Source organism: Rhinolophus ferrumequinum, chromosome 7 (assembly GCF_004115265.2).
Source record: "Rhinolophus ferrumequinum isolate MPI-CBG mRhiFer1 chromosome 7, mRhiFer1_v1.p, whole genome shotgun sequence".
NCBI classification, from domain to species: Eukaryota; Metazoa; Chordata; class Mammalia; order Chiroptera; family Rhinolophidae; genus Rhinolophus; species Rhinolophus ferrumequinum.
This window is the reverse complement of record NC_046290.1, coordinates 59,492,258-59,511,519: the sequence shown is the minus strand read 5'-3', so window position 1 is coordinate 59,511,519 and position 19,262 is coordinate 59,492,258. Positions and strand designations below refer to the sequence as shown.

Genomic DNA, 19,262 nt, shown 5'->3' with positions numbered 1-19,262 from the left:
GACATAATCCAATGTTTTAAATCACTTTTTAAAGATTTTTAACTTATTTTTGAATAGGTAATAAGACATTTCAAAAGATAAAATGTGATATGTAGACAAAAGGTAAAAAGAACACATAGTGAAAAAGGAAAGGAAACTTTCGCTCTGTCCCATCCTACATGTGTTTCCCAGAATGTCCTCTTTGGAAGTCACTATTATGTAATACCACTAATACCATAAGTAACACTAACATTAGTACATAACGTTATATTTATTTAATAATATATCCTATATAGGTAATATTATATATAGTGTTAATATGTATAAATAATATTTAATTATATATTAGTGATAACATTATTAACCACTCTCAGTTTCTATACATCATTACATATATACAGACATAAGAGAGACAGAGAACCAGAACCAGATCTAAACCATCTGAAGACTAATCTTGATTCAAGTAATCATAGCATTACATGAAAATATTGCCTTATCAAACCAACAATAAAAGTAACTAGATTGATTTGGGCATTTTTCACTCATTTATTCATTAAAACAACTAAGCAGCCAACAAAATAGTGGATCCAAACAGACATACACTCATACTCCTTGCAGCCTAGACTCACCGGCAAAATGGCAACTTTGACGTAAGTTTCTTTGATGTTTTCTTTCATTATTCTTATTGTTTCTTGTAGCACATAATCTTCATTCTCAGTAGCTTGATTATTGACGTGCAATAAGGAATTGGGTTTCGCTATCAAGTGAATGGCAATATCTCCAAGCAGTCCTTTATCCCGAACAATTTGTAACTGAAGAATGGTGATGTTTTCTGTGAGACAGACATGTGTCAAGTAAAGAAGCTTTCCTATTTGCTGTCGATGCTATTCCAAGCACTTGGGGGAAATGTTCTGCACTATCCCTTTCAGACAGTTAAGGAAAGAGAGGTGAAACGTAGACAATGTATACTTCCAAGAAGTATGTTGTGCTTTGTCCCCTTGCCCTCGAAGTTGTGCTGAGAATCACCATACACAGCTAGCAGTATATCCCAGTTGTAAACCCTCATTTCTAGCTCTCTAACACACTTGCCTATGTCACACATGGAAATTGCTTCAAATCTTAGGAAAGTGCATTCGTGAAGATTGAGCATAGGTGCTAATTACAAGTGCTAAGACGACTCTGCAAAAATTAAAACTTAAACACTAAAGTCATCAGTTAATAACTAATCATTAGAAAAACAACTCTGTCCTGATAGTGCGATATCTATCACAAGGTTCAAAGTATTTCACAGCACCTATTTTTTTATTTCATTTCTCAGATTGCTAAAATTTAATTTGTCATATAAATGAAGAAAACAATGCTTGTCAAACTGCCTTACTAGTCTGTGAGTTTCTAATGACCAAATACCATGTCCCTGTTTCCAGAACACACTGCACAACTTCTGATACTAACCAGGTGCTTCAAAAACATGTGTTAAATAGATAAATGAACAAAGCATTATATTTTAAGCCCACTGCTTATGTTCCTATATATACAAAAATATAAAGGCCCAGGTACATAATTACATGTCACTTTTTCCATCAAGTAAATGAAAAATCCTTGAGAGATATCCATGTCCCTATCTGAAATTTTTGGAATCTATACATAGTATATTCTAAAACCATACATATTATATATACACACACACACACACACACACACACACTCACACACTTTTATTCAAGCAAGTCAAATGATGTTTATCTACAAAAATACGTTTATGCTACAGTTGATATGAACTTATTTAGGCAAAGATTTCAGCACTAAGCTCAAAGGAAATAGGGACTGGTCACTTATACTGCACAGAAAAAATACTGTTCTAATTACTGCTTTAGGTTAAACAATTAAGACACACAGATATGCATTTCCTGGAACTATTGAAAACCTATAGAGAGAAAATCTGAGTGAGGAAAGAGAACACATAAAGGATGAAAAAGAAAAAATAAAATAATAACCAATCCCCTCTACTGCAATGATTTACTAAAATATTAATATTTCTATTATGATAGTAATGCCACAAAAAAGTAAAAGTATTATTTTCTGTATCATTATTACTGAATGCTTACGTGATCATAAAATTCAATAAAAGTACAATAGATTATAACCTGTCAAACTGAAAAAAATATATAAAAAGAGAAATGTACATTCCTAGTAAATATTAGAATTAAATTATCCAATAAAACTTACTAGAACCTGAAAAATATTTAACAATATTTACCTTGAGGCTCTGCTACTCTAAGGAAGAGAGACTCAGCATGCCAGCCCACCAGGCCATAGGGTGAATCACTGGGCAGAGTGGTTATCACAGACTTGTTTCTTTTCTGATCAATAGTAGCACCTGTTGATGGGTCCTCAATCCCTTCTGTAGTAATATGGGTGAGTGTTATGATCACAATCTCTGGTAACTCTGGTATATCGTCAGCAAGAATAGTCAGAGTGATTGTTGACAGTGCTTGACCTTCAGAAAATGAAATCTAAATATTTAAAGAAAGAATATTTTATTTATTTTTTAATTATCACTGTGCAGTAAGAGTATCAGAAGGTTAGACTTTCTTTTGATATTGGCCACAATTTAAATAACAAGATATTTAAGCAACATAATGTCTACAAATCAATCAAATGCCTTTCACATTAAAAGTGGAAGATTGTTAAGAAAGAAAAATAAGCCATTACTAAAATTTAAGCTAATAAAACATATAGCTGAATTGCCATATCCTGAAGCCTACAATCTATTGAAATGTAGAGTACATAGTCTCTCTTTCTGGAAATCTAAGAAACCACAAACAAAAATCTATAAACATTAAGAAAGTGTCATATAGTTTAAACATTTTTCTCTACAAAATGTTTGCTAGGATTGCTATTTCCTTTGGCTAAACTCTGAATAGATGTATCATTTAACAGTGGATCTATCAAAATAGAGGTAGAGAAAGGTAGGCAGAGATACAAATCAGAGCATCCTTTCGTGTCTCCATTGTCTTAAGTGTCAAATCTGAGTTTGCCAAAAGGCATCTGAAGTTTTCTTTTTTTTTTTCAATTAAATTTACTGGGGTGACATTGGTTAGTAAAACTAACTAGATTTCAAGTGCATTTCTATAATACATCATCTATATATCACATTGTGTGCTCACCACCCAGAGTCAGTTCTCCTTCCGTCTCCATATATTTGACCCTGTTTACCCTCTTCTATGACCCCCTCCCCCCGTTACCCTTAGTAACCACTAAACTGTTGTCTGTGTCTATGAGTTTTTGTTTCTTTGTTTGTCTTGTTCCTTTGTTGTGTTCAGTTTTATATCCCACATATGAGTAAAGTCATATGGTTCTCGACTTTTTCTGTCTGACTTATCCCGCTTAGCATAATAATCTCACAATCCATCCATGTTGTCGCAAATGGTAGTATTTCATCTTTTCTTATGGAAAGGAACAAGACAAAGAAACAAAAACTCACAGACACAGACAACAGTTTAGTGGTAACGAAGGTAAGGGGGTGGTAGTGCAAGAGGTAAAGGGGATAAAATATATGGTGACAAAAGAAGAACTGACTCTGGGTGGCGTACACACGAAGTGATATTTACATGATGAATTATAGAAATGTATACTTTAAAACTATGTAATTTTACTAGCCATTGTCACCTCAATTAGATAGATAGATAGATAGATAGATAGATAGATAGATAGATAGATAGACAGACAGACAGACAGATAAAATCAGGAGTCAGAAAATTACAGCCCTTTGGCCAAATCCATTTTTTTATAAATGGAGTTTTACTGGAACACACAGAAAACCTTATTCAATTACATATTATCTATTACTGCTAGTGTGCTACAAAAGAAAAGCTGGGAAAGAGACCAGAGATACCACAATGTCTAAAATATTTACTATCTGGCCCTTTACAGAAAGAGTTTACTGACCTTTGGATAAGATAATTAATTCTTCTGAAATACAGTCTACACTTAAGACACTATTATGTATTTAAATTAGAAATAATTTTAATCATGTGTATATAAGAAATACTAATTGGGGAAATACATTATAATTCAGAACATATAGAACCTGAGAGATACAACTTATAGTTTTTGTAGCTAGCATAAAATAAATATTTAGTGAAATAAAATTTGCCATGTTATAAGACACTGAAGCTCCATTCACTTTTCAAATGATACAAAAACCTGGAAATAATATACACCTTTAAAGAGAACTCTTCAGATAAACATTTAGGCAAAATACATGGATTAATTTATGAAACCCAAGACAAGTCAAGGAGACAACCCACTTCTCCATTAGGAACGAAAGGGTCCTTAAATCCTCTTTTTGTGAGTCTTCTATTTCTTTGGTCTATTCTTGAACCTGTGCCCCAATTTCATACTATTCTCCAAAATAGATAATGCGATTCTCTGGCTCAGGTATCTTCTTGGAGCTGATGCATCCATCGCCCAGCTGTTGGGAATAATCGCTTCTCTGTTTCTAATTGGGATCTGCCCCTGTAAGAGACTGTTAGCATGTGAACTGCTATCTTTAGGTCAGGGTTAACAGCCCCTAGGCTGAAACAACATAATTATAAAATTCCAGGATGTGGGCAGTTGCAGCATGGAGACTAGAAGTCCTGTAGCTTATCTTATACTCCTGGTCTCCTTGTCCTGTAGTAAATCTTATACTCTTTGAAGCTATGTAAGTCCTGTAAGTTTATCTAGTACTCTCAGAAGCTATGGAAAGCCTTGAAAATGCTATATAACCCCTTGGCTTTAAGTGTTTGGGGTCCTTGTTAAAACCCGCTGCGTCGGGCAGAGACTCGGACCAGACCCCAGCTGGCTGGAAATAAACCTCGCTGTGTGACTTGCATTATTGTGCGGGTTCTCTGTCTGTCTGAGGGGGACAATTCCGGACCGTAACACCCTCAGCTGCAGCAACTGTTTCACCCAAGATTATACTCTACCCAGAGGGTGACCAAAGGTCAAGGGTGGCTAAAACAGGAGGGCAAATCTCAGTCCTTTGCCCTAAATGGAAACAACTCCAAAGGACCAGTTCAGTGCAAGAACTCCCTCTTAGGCTGAAACTCAGGTGCATCTGCCTGTGGATCAACCTCTCCCTCTGCACATTCTAGTCTTCCTCACTCCTTTATAAGTGTCTCTTCCCAATAAACTTAAACCTTCAATTTCAGAGCCTACTTACAGGAAATTCAACCTGCATCACTCAACAACTCTGATCTCCTTTTTCATACACCTGGCTATTTTACACAAACTTGTTCCCTATTTACTGCTTCCACTTTACCCACATCTGGATACCACATTTCCATCCCCAGTTTGGTTGGTTTTATCTTTCTGAAAATGTAATACATTCACAATTTGGCCAACTGATGTACTGAATTTCAAAAGGGATGAATTTTTTACAGATAGTTTTGGAATTACAGAATAGAACAGCAATAATCACAACAATAAAACTAACCTTAAAATGTATCCCTCTCTATGGTGATTAGTAAGTAGGACTCCAGTGTTGACATGGTCAAACTCAAAACACTTCATCCATAAGGCAAGGTCTGGTGCCATGCATCTATAGTTACCATAATTTAAAAGTGACTCTCCTATAATTCTGTAAATTACATACCACTCCTGAGGTAGGAAATATATCACTAATACTTCCATCAGCTTCCCACGCTACAGTTATGCGACCATATGTTCCTTTCAGGCGCTCAACATTCAAGGTTACTAGGCTATCTTGCTCCATTTCTTCCACTTGCTTATATAATGAATTCTGAAAAACACACAGGAAGTCACAAGCTGTTATTTGAAATTACCGAGGCAGAGTTTTATTTCATGTTATGCACTTACAAACTTCACAGTACTAAGTGACGTGATACATTAAGTGAAAAACAATAGCTAAAAAACAATAATATAGGGTGGCTATGATTTTAGCTTAAAACATGCATGTTTGAATCAGTAAAAGGCTAAATTAAAGTAAATGATAATGTAAAATTTTAGAGGATTATTTTTTTTGTCTTCTTGCTACTATGTTTTTCAAATTTTCTTCAATAAACATATATTAATTTTTATGCTCCTCAAAATTAATACTCCAAAGAATCTCTCCTTACAATATTCCTGGTTTCTCTATAGGCAATAAAGTAAAAATATGGAGTATAAAGATTTTTTAAAATCTTGCTATCTTTTACTCTCATCTACCAGCCCCTTCCCCCTTACCCTCTGGTAACCACTAAACTATTGTCTGTATCTATGAGTTTTTGTTTCTTCATTTGTTTGTCTTGTTCCTTTGTTGTTTGTGATATATAGATGATATATTACAGAATTGTACACCGGAAACCTTAGTAACTTTACTAACAATTGTCACCCCAATAAACTTCAATTTAAAAAAACAATCTTTCCTGTTAGATTTTCCTTGTCTTTTTCCTATGATAATCTGAAAAGAGACACCCTCATTAATTTCTCAAGATTTCCACTTAGAATGTTAATTTGAATAGATATACTATCCTATAGCAATATTTTAAACAGCATTTTAACACAATGTTACAGATGTTACACAGTAATAAAATCTTGCTCAAAGCAATCAAACATTCCTGAAGAAAATGCCTTGATTTTAAAATATGCATATAATTTGTTCACAAAAGACTATGCCTTTTTAAAACAGAAGCCTCTCTCTGGCTCCATGACTTCTACTAACAAGGGTTAGTGAAATGAAGATTTAATACAACCAGAAAATATTCAAGAAACTCATTATCTACTAAATCTCATCTTGGTACGAGGCTATCCAGTCACAGAGTCTTGTATTGAGAAATTCTACTGAACGGATTGAAGGAACCCAGAATACTATCTATCAATAAGAATTAAACCACAGTGAATTAATGTCTCTAGAACGATTGTGGAGCAAGCTTCATGAAGAAAAAATCTATCACGATGAAAGTTGAGGAACAGAATGTACTCTCGATCTGCAGCAAGACTTCAAGGTGAGAAGAAGGAATTGGGCAGCAGAGCATGCTGTTCTTGCCCCAGGAACCCCAGCTCTACCCTGTGAGATCCTGACAAGGCCTGTGAGTGTTGTTTCCTCCCTGTAATAACGGCAGGTTCATACTAAGCACCTATTATGTGCCAGGCACTTTTCGAGTCAGCGATAAAGCTGTTAACAAAGCAGTATCCCAGCTCTCATACTCTTCAATCGTAGTAAAAAGAGAAACTAACAATCGACAAATTAGGCCATTACAAGTGTCATAAGGAAGAACAGGGCAGGATGAAAAGGTACGGAATGAAGGTGGGGAGTTGCAATTTTCAATCATGGAAGGCCTGTCTGGTAAGGTGGCATTTCAGGAGAGACCTTTAGAAAGGGAGGAAACAAGTTATGTATAAAGGTTGTCTTCTTTTTTTCTGACCTCCTACTTGGCCTCCCACAGCTCATGTCTTAGAACTGCACTGTCCACAGTAGCCACAGGCGACTTGTGGCAATGTAGCATTTGAAATGTGACTAGTCTGTAAGTGCAAAATGCACACCGATTATGAAGATAAAGTGTAAAAAAAGGATGTGAAATATTTCATCAATAATTTCATGTTGATAACATGTTGAAATTATACTATTTCAAATATATTGGGTTAAATAAAATATTATATTATTCAAACATATTCGGTTAAATAAAATGATACTAAAACTAACTTCACCTGTTTCTTCCTATTTATTTTTAACGTGGCTACTAGAAAACTTAAAATTACATATCTGGCTTACATTACATTTCTATTGGGCACAGGTGCCTCAGAGGAAGCTGACCTGCCTTTCGTTCAGAGATGGGCCAGGCTGGGTAACTGGGTGATCCTACCACCTCTGCAAGCAATTGACTCAAGATATCAGTATGTCAAAAACTGCTCACCTTATCCCCCAAACCTGCTCCTCTTACAGTGGTCCACATCTTGGTGGAAAGCAAATTTGTACTTCTCATAGCTCTATCATTTATTGCTAGATTATTGCAATAGTCTCCTGATTGGTCTATTTCTGTCCTTGCCCACTTACAATCTAGTCTCAATTCTATGGCCAGAGTGTCCTTTTCAAATGCAAGTCAGATCACATTGCTTTTCTACCCCAACCCTTCAAAAGCTCCCCATTTCCCTCAGAGGCCAAATTCATTTTGACACTAAGGTGCTTGAGTAGGAGAGTTAACATAGCAGGCCTTGCTGCTATCCTTCGAAAAGTCTGCTTACAAAGTTGGCCCTGGGCTGGTGTCTGGGAACCTGAATTTTGGGAGGGTTCCCACCATTCCCAGAAAACTGATAATGGGCTCCCTATGCCTGAACTTTCTGTATGTATAATGTGGTTTATACTAAACACCTATTTTTTTTTTCCTGGGGGTCTGGAATTTTGATATGTTCTGGGTAGAGGGTGCCTACCTGATCAATCCCCAATGAAAACCCAAGGCAGTGAATCTCTAATGAGCATTCCTGGTTGGCAACACCTCACGTGTGTTCTTCCAACTCAGCTCCATGCTGGGGAGTTAAGTATGCCCTGTGTGACTCCACTAGGATAGAAACCTTGAAAACTGGCACCTGGTTTCCTCTGGACTTCATTCACCCCATGAGCCTTTTTCTTTAGCTGATTTTGCTTTGTATCCTTCACGGTAATAAATCAGAGCCATGAAAATGACTACATGCTGAGTCCTGCGAGTCCTTCCAGCAAGTCATCAAAGCTGTGAGTGCTGGTGGGGATCCCTGACACAGGCCCCAGCCCTTCATCTTGGCTGCACCTCCCCAAGGACACTGACTTCAGCCATAGTGGCCTCCTTCCTGCTCCAGAGGGCAAGGCCTATTCCAGGGCCTCCGATCTTGCTGATAGTTCCTCTGCCTTGAATGTTCTTCCTCCAGATACGTGTGTAACTCACTTCCTCACCTCTTCCAGGCTTCTGGCCTTATGTCACTTCCTCAGAGCAGCCCTCCCTGATATCCCCTTTTCTCCTTCGCTGCATGCAACCTCCACCTCCTTCCTCACACTCTCCACCTGCCTTCCTTGCTTAATGTTTCTCTATGGCACTTATTACCATCAAATATAGTTACAGATGTTTCTTATGTCTTTGTTTATTGTCTTTCTCCCCTTGCCTGTCTCTCTACAATTAAAAGACTATAAGGATAAATATTTTTATTGTTTTGTTTTCTGATATATTCTAGCACCTAAATCAGTATCTGGTACACAGTAGGTATTTGTTAAATATCTGCTGAATGAATGAATTAATGAATGAATGATTGAATGAATGAATAATGAGTGTGTGACCGAGTTCTGGTTAATGAGACATAAGAATTTCTAGAGACTTTTGAGAAACTTCTTCCTTGCGCCGAGAGCCACATAAAGCATCTCACTCGCCCTAGCTGGAACTGAACAAGAAAGCAGTAGCCCTAACAATAACCTCAGCTTTCAAACAACCAAACGAAGGATCAGATCAGCTTTGTGTTGGCAAAGTGGGGATATGAAATGAATCTGAGCCATGGTGATACAGTAGAGTATTCAACCAACCCTGAAGCCCACCTTCCCTGTGGACATACTCTTGAGCCAGTTTGAGTCAGGTTTTCCTTACTTGTAGATTATTTTAGAGAAAGACATTTGACAGCTGTAGCTATGACTCTAGTAAGAATCAGGATATATCTTGCAAACAGGACTAAATGATGCAATATGAATGGGTGTCCTTTTGCTATTTAGTAAAGGAATATGAACTCTGGCCCTAGAAGTCAACCTGGGAATATCTGCAGAATTACCTGTCCTTAGAAAAAAGCATCTCCATGTGTACAATGCATGTACAGTTACACCCCTTCAATACACAGAAATAACAAAGGCATAATAGGACAGCAATGTATTTGAAGATGACGTATGTGACACGACACAGTGTACAGTGTATTTGCACTATGCTTTATCATTACCCTCTGGAAACAGAGCTAATAGCAGATTCTAACTCCTGGACCAAGGCCAACTGGTAACACTTTAAATTCAATCTTATAAATGGAATCAGTACAAAAAATATAGTTTAGGACAAGCTGCGCCAGAGGTTCCAGTACGTAAATTGCAAGACATCAGCAGAATTCACCTTAGAAGGCACAGTAGGGGATGACACAGGGAAAGCGAAGAAGGAGATGCTAAAGATACTCAAAGTATGACTCACTGAGTGCTGATAACAGCTGAGTGCTGATAAATACAGTGAATAAATCATTTTGACTTCTAGGTGTGGGATCTTTGGTATCATTACCTGAGCAAATCCAACGACTCCATAGGCATCATCATTAGACAGAATAGTTATCTTTACATAACCATTAATACCGATCTCTGCTCCTCCTCTAGAATTTTTAAGCTGAACTCTGAAGGATTCTGCCTCCTCCGGAACTGTATCATCAAGGATATTTACTGCGATTACAGCTTCTCTGTCACCAGGTTCAAATATCAGTTCACCTGAACTAGCATAAGAAGTATGTATAAAATAAGTCAACTAGAGCAAACTAAAGACATATACACAGCCGATTACTCATAAAACTCTCATACCATTGATTGATATTACAAGTCTGGAAAAAAAATCACAGTCGTAAATAAAATTTTAATCCAAAATGTTCATATAATACTGATTAACTTGGTAGCATAAATATTAGAAATACAGATAAAAACTAAATCTCTGGCTTATAAATAGCTCTTATATTTTGTATATATTTTCAGTTACTAAAGAAAGACTTAGAAATTAGGTGCCATATAAAATTATGGTGAGCATAAAGACAGTCAGCATAAAATGTTCAACCTACCTTGGAATAAAGTCAGACTGGCTTGAGACGTAGGCTAGCTCATATATGTGGGAGTGGGTGGCTCCCACTAGAGCAATTAAATTCTTGCTTGAATTAAGGGACCTTACTGTAACCGAAGCTGCATCGTGAGCAGAAGGTGCTTCCAGAATGAAAGAGAACTGATTCAGCTCTGAATTCCAGCAGTAAAGAGCAGACGCAGCTTGGCCAATAAGAAGTATGTGGACTGCAGGAAGAAAAGAAAAAGCAACTAGAGTGAAATATAAATATAAATTCTCACCTCATATGCTTCCTACATCTATACCATGGCAAAATCTCTCCAACTCTCAAAGTTTCATTTCGACTTCTGAAGTAACTACATATGATTCAATTTCTGAAATAAATGGATGTAAATAATAATTTTTAAATGCTGTGGAATGATCACGCCAGCCTGACAATGTACCCACAATCTACGTAAGAAAGAAATCACTGGATGGTAAAACCCAAATGGATGTTGCACTCTTTTGTATTCATCTCAATATTTACTTATTGGATAGCATGCTAGCAGATTTTTAAAGTGAAAAATACCCATAATCCCACCAATAAATATTTAATTTTTGTATTTTACTTTCCAGTCACCATCCATATAAATTCATCACTAATAGTTATAAACATAGTTATATAACATAGTTATAAACAGTTTAAATACAAAAAAATTTTTAAAAACTTAATGCAATATATACAGAGGGTGCCAAAAAAATGTACACATTTTAAGCAATGAAAAAAAATTGTATTAAAATTATAATAATAAATGCCAATAACAAAAGATGAATACGAGTCACGTGTATACATTTTTTTGGCACCCCTGGTATACAGTACACATATATTGTATATAGTTTTGTATGTCGCTACGTAGAATTCAAATTTATAATTTTCATGCATAGAAAAAAACTATAGGGTTGCTCTTAAAATATATTTAATAATTTTCCTACATTGGATGTTTATTATTTTGCTATTTAATATTTTAGTATTAAATAGTGACCCAGTTCTTAATTTTAATTATTTTCACTTAATAAATTCTTAAAGGTGGTTAATTAGGCCAAGAGATATGAACAAATTTATGATGTTGGAATATATTCTGCCAATGGTTTTCAGAATGTTATTAGGAAACAATGCTCTTAATAGTTCAAAGCAATGGCACTTACTTATATCTACATAAATTAGTAAGGGAAGGGTTAATCTTCAGAGTTAAAACTGGAGAGAAAAGTGAGAAACCGCAGAGAAACATGCAAAAATTCCAGTACTTAAAGAAAAAACTACTGATTATTTTAAGTATCAAGAACTACTGATTATTTTATTTATGGTAATTAATTTAACTACTATTGCAGTTTAGTAAACAGTGCGTAAAAGGTTAAGATCCAAAAAAATGTTTTTACTAATACATTTGCATTTTCAAAATGATCATCTATTTTTCATACAGCTTCGTAAAACTGGAGGCATTCAGTAAAGAGCAAACTCAGACACACCCCCAACATCGCTCAAGTTTAACTAATTCTATAGTCTCAAGCAAAATCATAAACTAGAATGTTCTGAACATCACAGATTACATGTCTTCAGCCTCGGGGATACACCCTATTCTCTCCCTTGCAATCTGATTAGTATGACAATGTAGCAAATAGATAACCAGACATTCAGAGTAGGAAATGTAGGAGGCTCAAATCTGCATATATGTATATAGAGAGTGTTTTCTCAGAAAACAGATTTCTGTCCTGTTCATAATCATAACTTTAGGTCAGGGAATGTATAAGGGGGGAAAAAAACTTATAAACTTCTACTCTGGGGAGCAGACTTTTTTTTGGATTTTTTTTGGTACTGATTACAGAATTCTCTTTTATTTATCAAAACTATTTTCAAAAAGGTATCCCAAAGAAAAGCAATTTGCTGAAGATTATTTAAGGAGTGCAGATAAAACAAAGTTCCAGGGACTAAGCATTTATTCACTTGAATAAGCTTTCCTAACATTCAGAGATCTGGGAACGTAAGACGGACTCAGTAAGATTCTATATCCTATTCACCAAAGCTAGGTGGAGTTGTAAAAATACCTTTGATCATCACTTGCCTCTGAAATGCCTTCAATAATCTCCCTACCTCAATAATGCTTAGTGTCAACCAGGGACTCTTACGAATCCTTAAGACCCTTAAAGAGGGTCTACGAGGTCAAAATGATTTTCATAATAATACTACGATACTGTTTGTATATGTCACTCTCATTCTTTCATGAGTGTACAGGGGACATTTTCCAGAGGCCATGTGATAATTACTGCAGCAGGCGGAATACAGATGCACACACGAGAATCCAGACGTTGTCTATTAAAGCAGACATTAAACAGATTTGCAAAAACAAACTAGAAAAAGCAATACCACTCTTCTTACAAAGGTTTTGGGAAATATAGTATTTGTTAAAATAAAACATGTTATGTATGTTCCCATGTAATGAGTGTATTGCTATCATTCTTGAATGAATTAATATCTTTAAAAATTCTCCATTTCAATTACTAATAAAATAAATATCAGGAGGTATAATACAAACAAAAGCTCTTCGAGGTCCTCAAATTTTTAAACGGGTGCAAAGTTCTTGTGACCAAATGTTTGGAAACCACTGGACCGTCTGAAGCACAGTTCAAACCCAGGCTCTGACATTCCAGGCCCACTTGGATAGACTCTAGGGTGTTTGCAATCTTACCACCACTACATTCTGAATCAAATCCTCTGTCCCGACCACTCTCATCTGCTCATTGTGCCCTCAATGCCACAGACACGCCTGCCTTTCACTTTTGCTCATACCTTTCCCTCTGCCCACAGTATTTCCTACAAACCCACCAAGGCATAGCTCATGCTCCCCTCCGAAACTTCTTCACCACTCCAATTCTATCACTCACAGAGCAAGTAGAACTGAGATTCTACCTTCAATTAGTATCTTAATATCTTTCTTGCTTCTCCAACCAGACATTAAACCTATGAAGGCAAAAAATTCTTCATAAGTTTAAATAATAACTTACATGTACTATCTAATTAATATATGGATACTGCTGAACTCAAACACAATTTCCACATATCAGTTTGGAAGTGGGACTTTGATTCATCCAGACTTGCCTGCTGAGCCACTCAGATTTGGCTTCCAACTTCCTCTGGGCACCTTGACAAGTGATACCGACTCACTGGGCGCGAGGCCCCTGCACTGTTCATGCCTGTTGTGGGAGGCAGCCCCCCACTCTCCCCATGAAAATGCCCTTGGCTTCTTCGCCTTATTACCACTAGCCCACCCAAGTGGTTCCTTACCAACCTTTAATAATCCTACAGCCTCCACACTGCATTAACCCCTTGGGTTCTCACTAACAGACTCTGTTTCAGAAATCAGGTTGAAAATATTGCTTATATTTCTGATGTGTAGATTAAAGTACAGAGGACCAAGAAAGGATTTCAGACTGTGGAAGAAAGCTGAGAGAGTGACCGAGGACAACAGTTCTCACAATTATTTTCTGACCTTTTAAAAAAATTGTTTCAATGTGCATACTTGCTATTCTCTTATACATACTTTCATAATTAAATGTATCTGTAACGTCACTCTTCATTTTTCTCTAGACAAAAGTAATATATTATCTTTCCTTACCCTTCACTAATATTTTCCCCCATATTTCAGTCATGCTAATACTTCTCAAGCATAATTCTCATTTTAAGAGTATCAGTCCTTTTGAAGTTCTAGGATTTCTGGATTTTACATTTGTATTAAAACACCCAGTGTCTGGCAATGTGACACCACCTCTAACTCAGTGAAACTGAAATCATTCTAGCTTTCTACGCTGTCCTTAGCATTAGTCACAGTTAAAAAGCACCTACCTATTCCTGAGGCTGGTGTGAAGGAGTGGATCCTATTAAGAGCAACAAAATCCAGGGACTGAAAATATCTAAAAGAAGACCGTCCTGGCTCCCAAATGAAAATATCAATTGAATTCTGATCTCCTGCAATAAAGGAAAAAAAGTCAAACCTGAAGGCAAAAGTTGCACGAAAAAAATGACAAAATTACACAGTAAATCTATAATATTACATTTAATTTAAAAAACAAATTTAGTCGGTCATTCCTCAGTATTCATTTAAACAGAAATACAACTTAACTTAGTAGGAAACACTTCAAAAGTCTTTTTGCATTTACCACATGAAATGTATACATGGTTAGCCAATAATCATGATCTGATATCAAAAAAAGAATAAGTAACAAATATTTTATTTTTTAGGAATGTTGGTATTTTATCTATGAAAGTTCCACAAAGCAGATGAAAACATATTCGTATATAATGAATAATTTTAAACAGTTTTATCAAATGTTGCTAAGCCCTATTTATTACTACTATAAATTACCCATGGCACCCCAAATACAGCCATATAAAAGTTACCTGTTTATGCTTTGGGTGTAATATCTTCATAGAGTTTTTCATAGGCATTTCCACTTTACCCACCCATCCCCAATTTTATTATAGCATCTTTAAAGTAGTGGTTCAGAACACCTAATGATTATGGACAAAACACTTAATTTTTTCCCCCAAATCCATTTACTGATGACAGTCAATACTTATTCATAAGAAACATTCTATAGATTGGATAAAAAATTAATACAAGAGCACTTTCATATGAATATACTATTTGAATGCTCGGTGATTCTGATAATAACTTTGCATGCATTACAAACACTGTATCATCTTACCTAGAAAGACAGTTTTGGCAAAAATTAAGTAAATATCGTCGCCTGTAGTCAAGGCCTTGACTTCTGTTGTCCCACTGATCGGCACTTCTTGAAAGTTAATAAACTCACTGCCAGACCATCTGAGTAAAAGGGAATTGGGCCGGGCATTAGCCTGGGTAATGGCTAAGAACACAGAGCCTCCTCTGGTGAACAAGGCCATGCTCAGCACCCCTCGGACACGGAGTGTCTGATGCAACACAAAGTTTCCTCCATCCCATCTGAAGACCTGCAGGGAATGTTCAAACACAAAACCCTCATGACAAGGAATTGAGCACTTGTGAGCATTTGACCAATATCGTATGTTTATCCTCCTGGATGCTTTTATTTGGTTAGGAAGATACTTTGATAAATGAGAAAATAGCAAAACTGATGCTGTCTCCTTCTTTTTATCTGTGCGCGCGTGGTGTGTGTGTGTGTGTGTATGTGTGTGTGTATGTGTGTGTGTGTATGCGTGTGTATGCACATACACATGGAATGAGTTTTAAAGAGAAGTTATTTGAAAATAAATCCATTTTAAAGTACATCTGGGAAGGATCAGCGATAGCAAGATAAGGGGAAAGCCAAAAATAGGAAAGAATTAATTTAAATGTGAAAAATTAAAAACTGGATAATAAACTTTCTGATATTGTAATATCATTCATTAACCTCTGCTCAAGCAATCAAACATAAAGAGAAACACCTAAATTTTTAGTCCTGAAGATGGCAATGCATACAAGGTTTCAGGGTTAAGTGTTCGTATATTTAAATGAAAAGAAAATCCCAAAGCTAAATGGTTTCTGATATAATCTTTTAAATTTCACACACAAAAGAATTATATTTATTCAGCCAACAATTGGTAACCTTGTGTGAGCCAGGCATTGTGCTAGGAGTTGTGGAGATAGTGGCTTCTCTGTTTATGGATAGTAAGTATGAGGAAAAAGTAAACAACAAATACATCAATAATAAATATAGGACTGTTAAAAATTGATACCAGTGCTAACAATAACAATTGGCATGGTGTGATAGAGAATTACGGGTGTACTAAGAAAACAAAAGTAAAGAAAATGACATGACAAAATTTTCAAGGCAGGAAAAGTCTGTCATAATCTAAATGAAGACTGGTCCAACTGGAAGGAAATTGATAGTGCCGAGGGAATGAAGACCTATAAGACTAGAGAGGAAAGATCATGAGGTACCTTTCGTTAGGATGACCATATAATTTATCACAGGAAAATCTGAGAGAGTGAAAGGGACACTGTTAATAATTGTATCAGGACAACAGGCATAATCCAATACTGTGCTGGGTAAATAAGGAGATGCAGTTATCCTACTTATAATCCATATTAAATAACTTTGAATTTATTCTAAGTATAATTGGAAACCACTGAATAGTTCTAATACAAGGAACAACATGAATTAATATTTTTAAAAGATTACTCTGGCTACTTAATGAATAATGGATCTCAAGAGGTCAGAGAAGTTCAAGACCAGCTGGAGACTACTTTGATCGTGTGGAACAGAAATGAAGGGGGCCTAGATTAGGGAGCGAGAAGCAGAGATGGAAAAAAAAAAATCTGTACCTAAAACATTGGGGAATATATTCAAAAACACTTAACAATAAATTAGATGTCAATGAATAAAAAGAACTAATCAAGAAAGATATATCCCAGCATTTTGTCTTTAGCTATTGCATTTACGAGGTTGCTACTGCCTGAGATGAAAGCAAGCACTGAACAGTCTCATAGAGAAAATCAAAAGTTCAGTAGGATACATTAAATCTCCGACATTTGAAAGAGATTTAAGTGGAGATGTCAATAGGCAGTTAGATATTTAAGTGTGGAATACAGAGAAAAGGCTACCAGTAAATTTGGAAGATATTAGCCAATAGCTGACATGCTGATGGGAAGTAAAATAAGATACTAGAAAAACACTAAATTTGCAACTCTCTTCTGATCAGTGACCATGAGGAAATAAAGACAAAGAAAGCAGACAATTCTTCAAGGTTTCTTACTACAGAAGGGAGAAAAGAAAATAGAAGGGGATGAGATCAGGAGAGAAATTTTCTCTTAAGCTTGGACATCTAGCACTTACGCTATTTAATAATCCCATAGAGAGAGAGATGCTAGTGATGCCAGACATAGAAAGGATAACAAAACCTTATGAAAGCAAGAGAGAACCTATAGAAGGAGCCTGGCTTTACAGAAGGAACGCTCCCTCCACTGTTACAGGAGGGAGGAATAAAATGGTTTTAAGATGATTTCTGAATTTGGTGTTGGGAAGATGAGTAATCTCCTTTCTGGTAGCTTTCATTTCAACAAGGTCATAAGCTAAAAGTGAGCAGATGAGAAGCAGGTATAGGAGTCTAAGGAGAGGCAAAAATTATCAAATAAGTGTTATTGAGATTATGAGATATAGTTTACATGAGAAATATGGGATTTGGGGGATGAGCTGAGTGTCCATCTGGCAATTTTATTCGTGAATTTTTAGTGATACCCTCTGTGCAGTTGTATGATTTCTCTAAATGTCTACCATCTCAATTAAGTTCTAATTAAATGTTTATGCTTATTATTACCCATGCTCTGGCTCTTGAAGACAGTATAATATTCATAACTCTATTATTTAAAAATTAACTATGACTAATCAATATCTATATTCTACTTTACTAGTTTATTCCAATCAAATTATAGTTTCCTTTTATTCTAAACATACAGACTATATCTGTGATGAGTTTCAGTTACAATATTACAAAGAAAAAAATTAATTTTAAAAGAATCAAACCTGAGTTGATTCAGAATCATCTCTTTGACTTGCAACAATTAAATAATCTTGACTGTCTGAAGTAAAATATCTTACTTGAGAACTTTCGGAAATAATGATTGTTTGTACCTGCAAGGAAGACAAAACAGACAGAATAAAAATTTAAGGAAGAATTTAACTTAAAAAGTCTCTTAATATAGTAATAGTATGAGTTAGTATTTGAAGTTCAAAATTTGAAAAACCATGCTACCCCTAGATATGCCTATCTAGGTGTCATTTCTAAAAGACAAAAATATCCCTGGGTTAAGACACATACATCATTTTGCATTCAATAAAGCTTACAAATCTAATTTTTTTTAAGTAAAGAAATCTACAAAAAATTTTATTTTTTTAATTTTTTTTACCAGCAATAATTTGAGTCCAGATGTGAATGTATACACACTGTTAATAGAAGGCTTTTCTTCATTTCTTTCTTCATGAGTAATCACAAAGTAGGGAGAAAGACCAATATTAAAGGCCTCACAAGTTTTAGGATTTTCTATATTTAAATCCTAGGAAACAAGGAATAATAATAGTAATCCATGAGTCATCCCAACTTTACATGTACATTTTATTTTACATACTGCAAAATAAACACTTCTTACCTCAAGTGGAATAAAAACCCCTTGCCATCGGTAAACCGTAGAAGACAATTTTCTTAACATTACACCATATACTGAATCTTCCAAAGTAAAGAAACACCAGCCAGAAGCTGATGCATTGAAAAAACTTTGAAATATGGAAAACACAACATCCATTCCCCCTGAAAAACATAATTCAAGATTTACTGGTGTATAATCCCTTCCAAACTTTATCTATTCTAAGTTTATTGTTCAATCAGTGAGACTAATGTGTTTGTTTCTAGAAATGAAGATCCTTCCACAGGGCGGGGGGGAGGGGGTGTCTGTGTGTGTGTGTGACAGAGAGAGACAGAGGAAAAAG

The 19,262-nt window shown here is 35.7% G+C and overlaps 1 protein-coding gene across 1 annotated transcript in view; it reads right to left on the bottom strand.

The window, feature by feature from the left end:
* The window catches only part of ADGRV1 (adhesion G protein-coupled receptor V1), a 503,549-nt gene that overhangs the window by 343,108 nt on the left and 141,179 nt on the right, over positions 1 to 19,262 (bottom strand). The window contains exons 46-55 of the mRNA XM_033111093.1: positions 18,926 to 19,083; positions 18,686 to 18,832; positions 18,303 to 18,410; positions 15,507 to 15,771; positions 14,644 to 14,766; positions 10,771 to 10,993; positions 10,230 to 10,434; positions 5,618 to 5,764; positions 2,237 to 2,492; positions 609 to 811 (exon numbers count right to left, since the gene is read on the bottom strand). Coding sequence (XP_032966984.1) covers positions 609 to 811; positions 2,237 to 2,492; positions 5,618 to 5,764; positions 10,230 to 10,434; positions 10,771 to 10,993; positions 14,644 to 14,766; positions 15,507 to 15,771; positions 18,303 to 18,410; positions 18,686 to 18,832; positions 18,926 to 19,083 — 1,835 coding nt within the window. The remainder of the gene's footprint in view (positions 1 to 608; positions 812 to 2,236; positions 2,493 to 5,617; positions 5,765 to 10,229; positions 10,435 to 10,770; positions 10,994 to 14,643; positions 14,767 to 15,506; positions 15,772 to 18,302; positions 18,411 to 18,685; positions 18,833 to 18,925; positions 19,084 to 19,262) is intronic.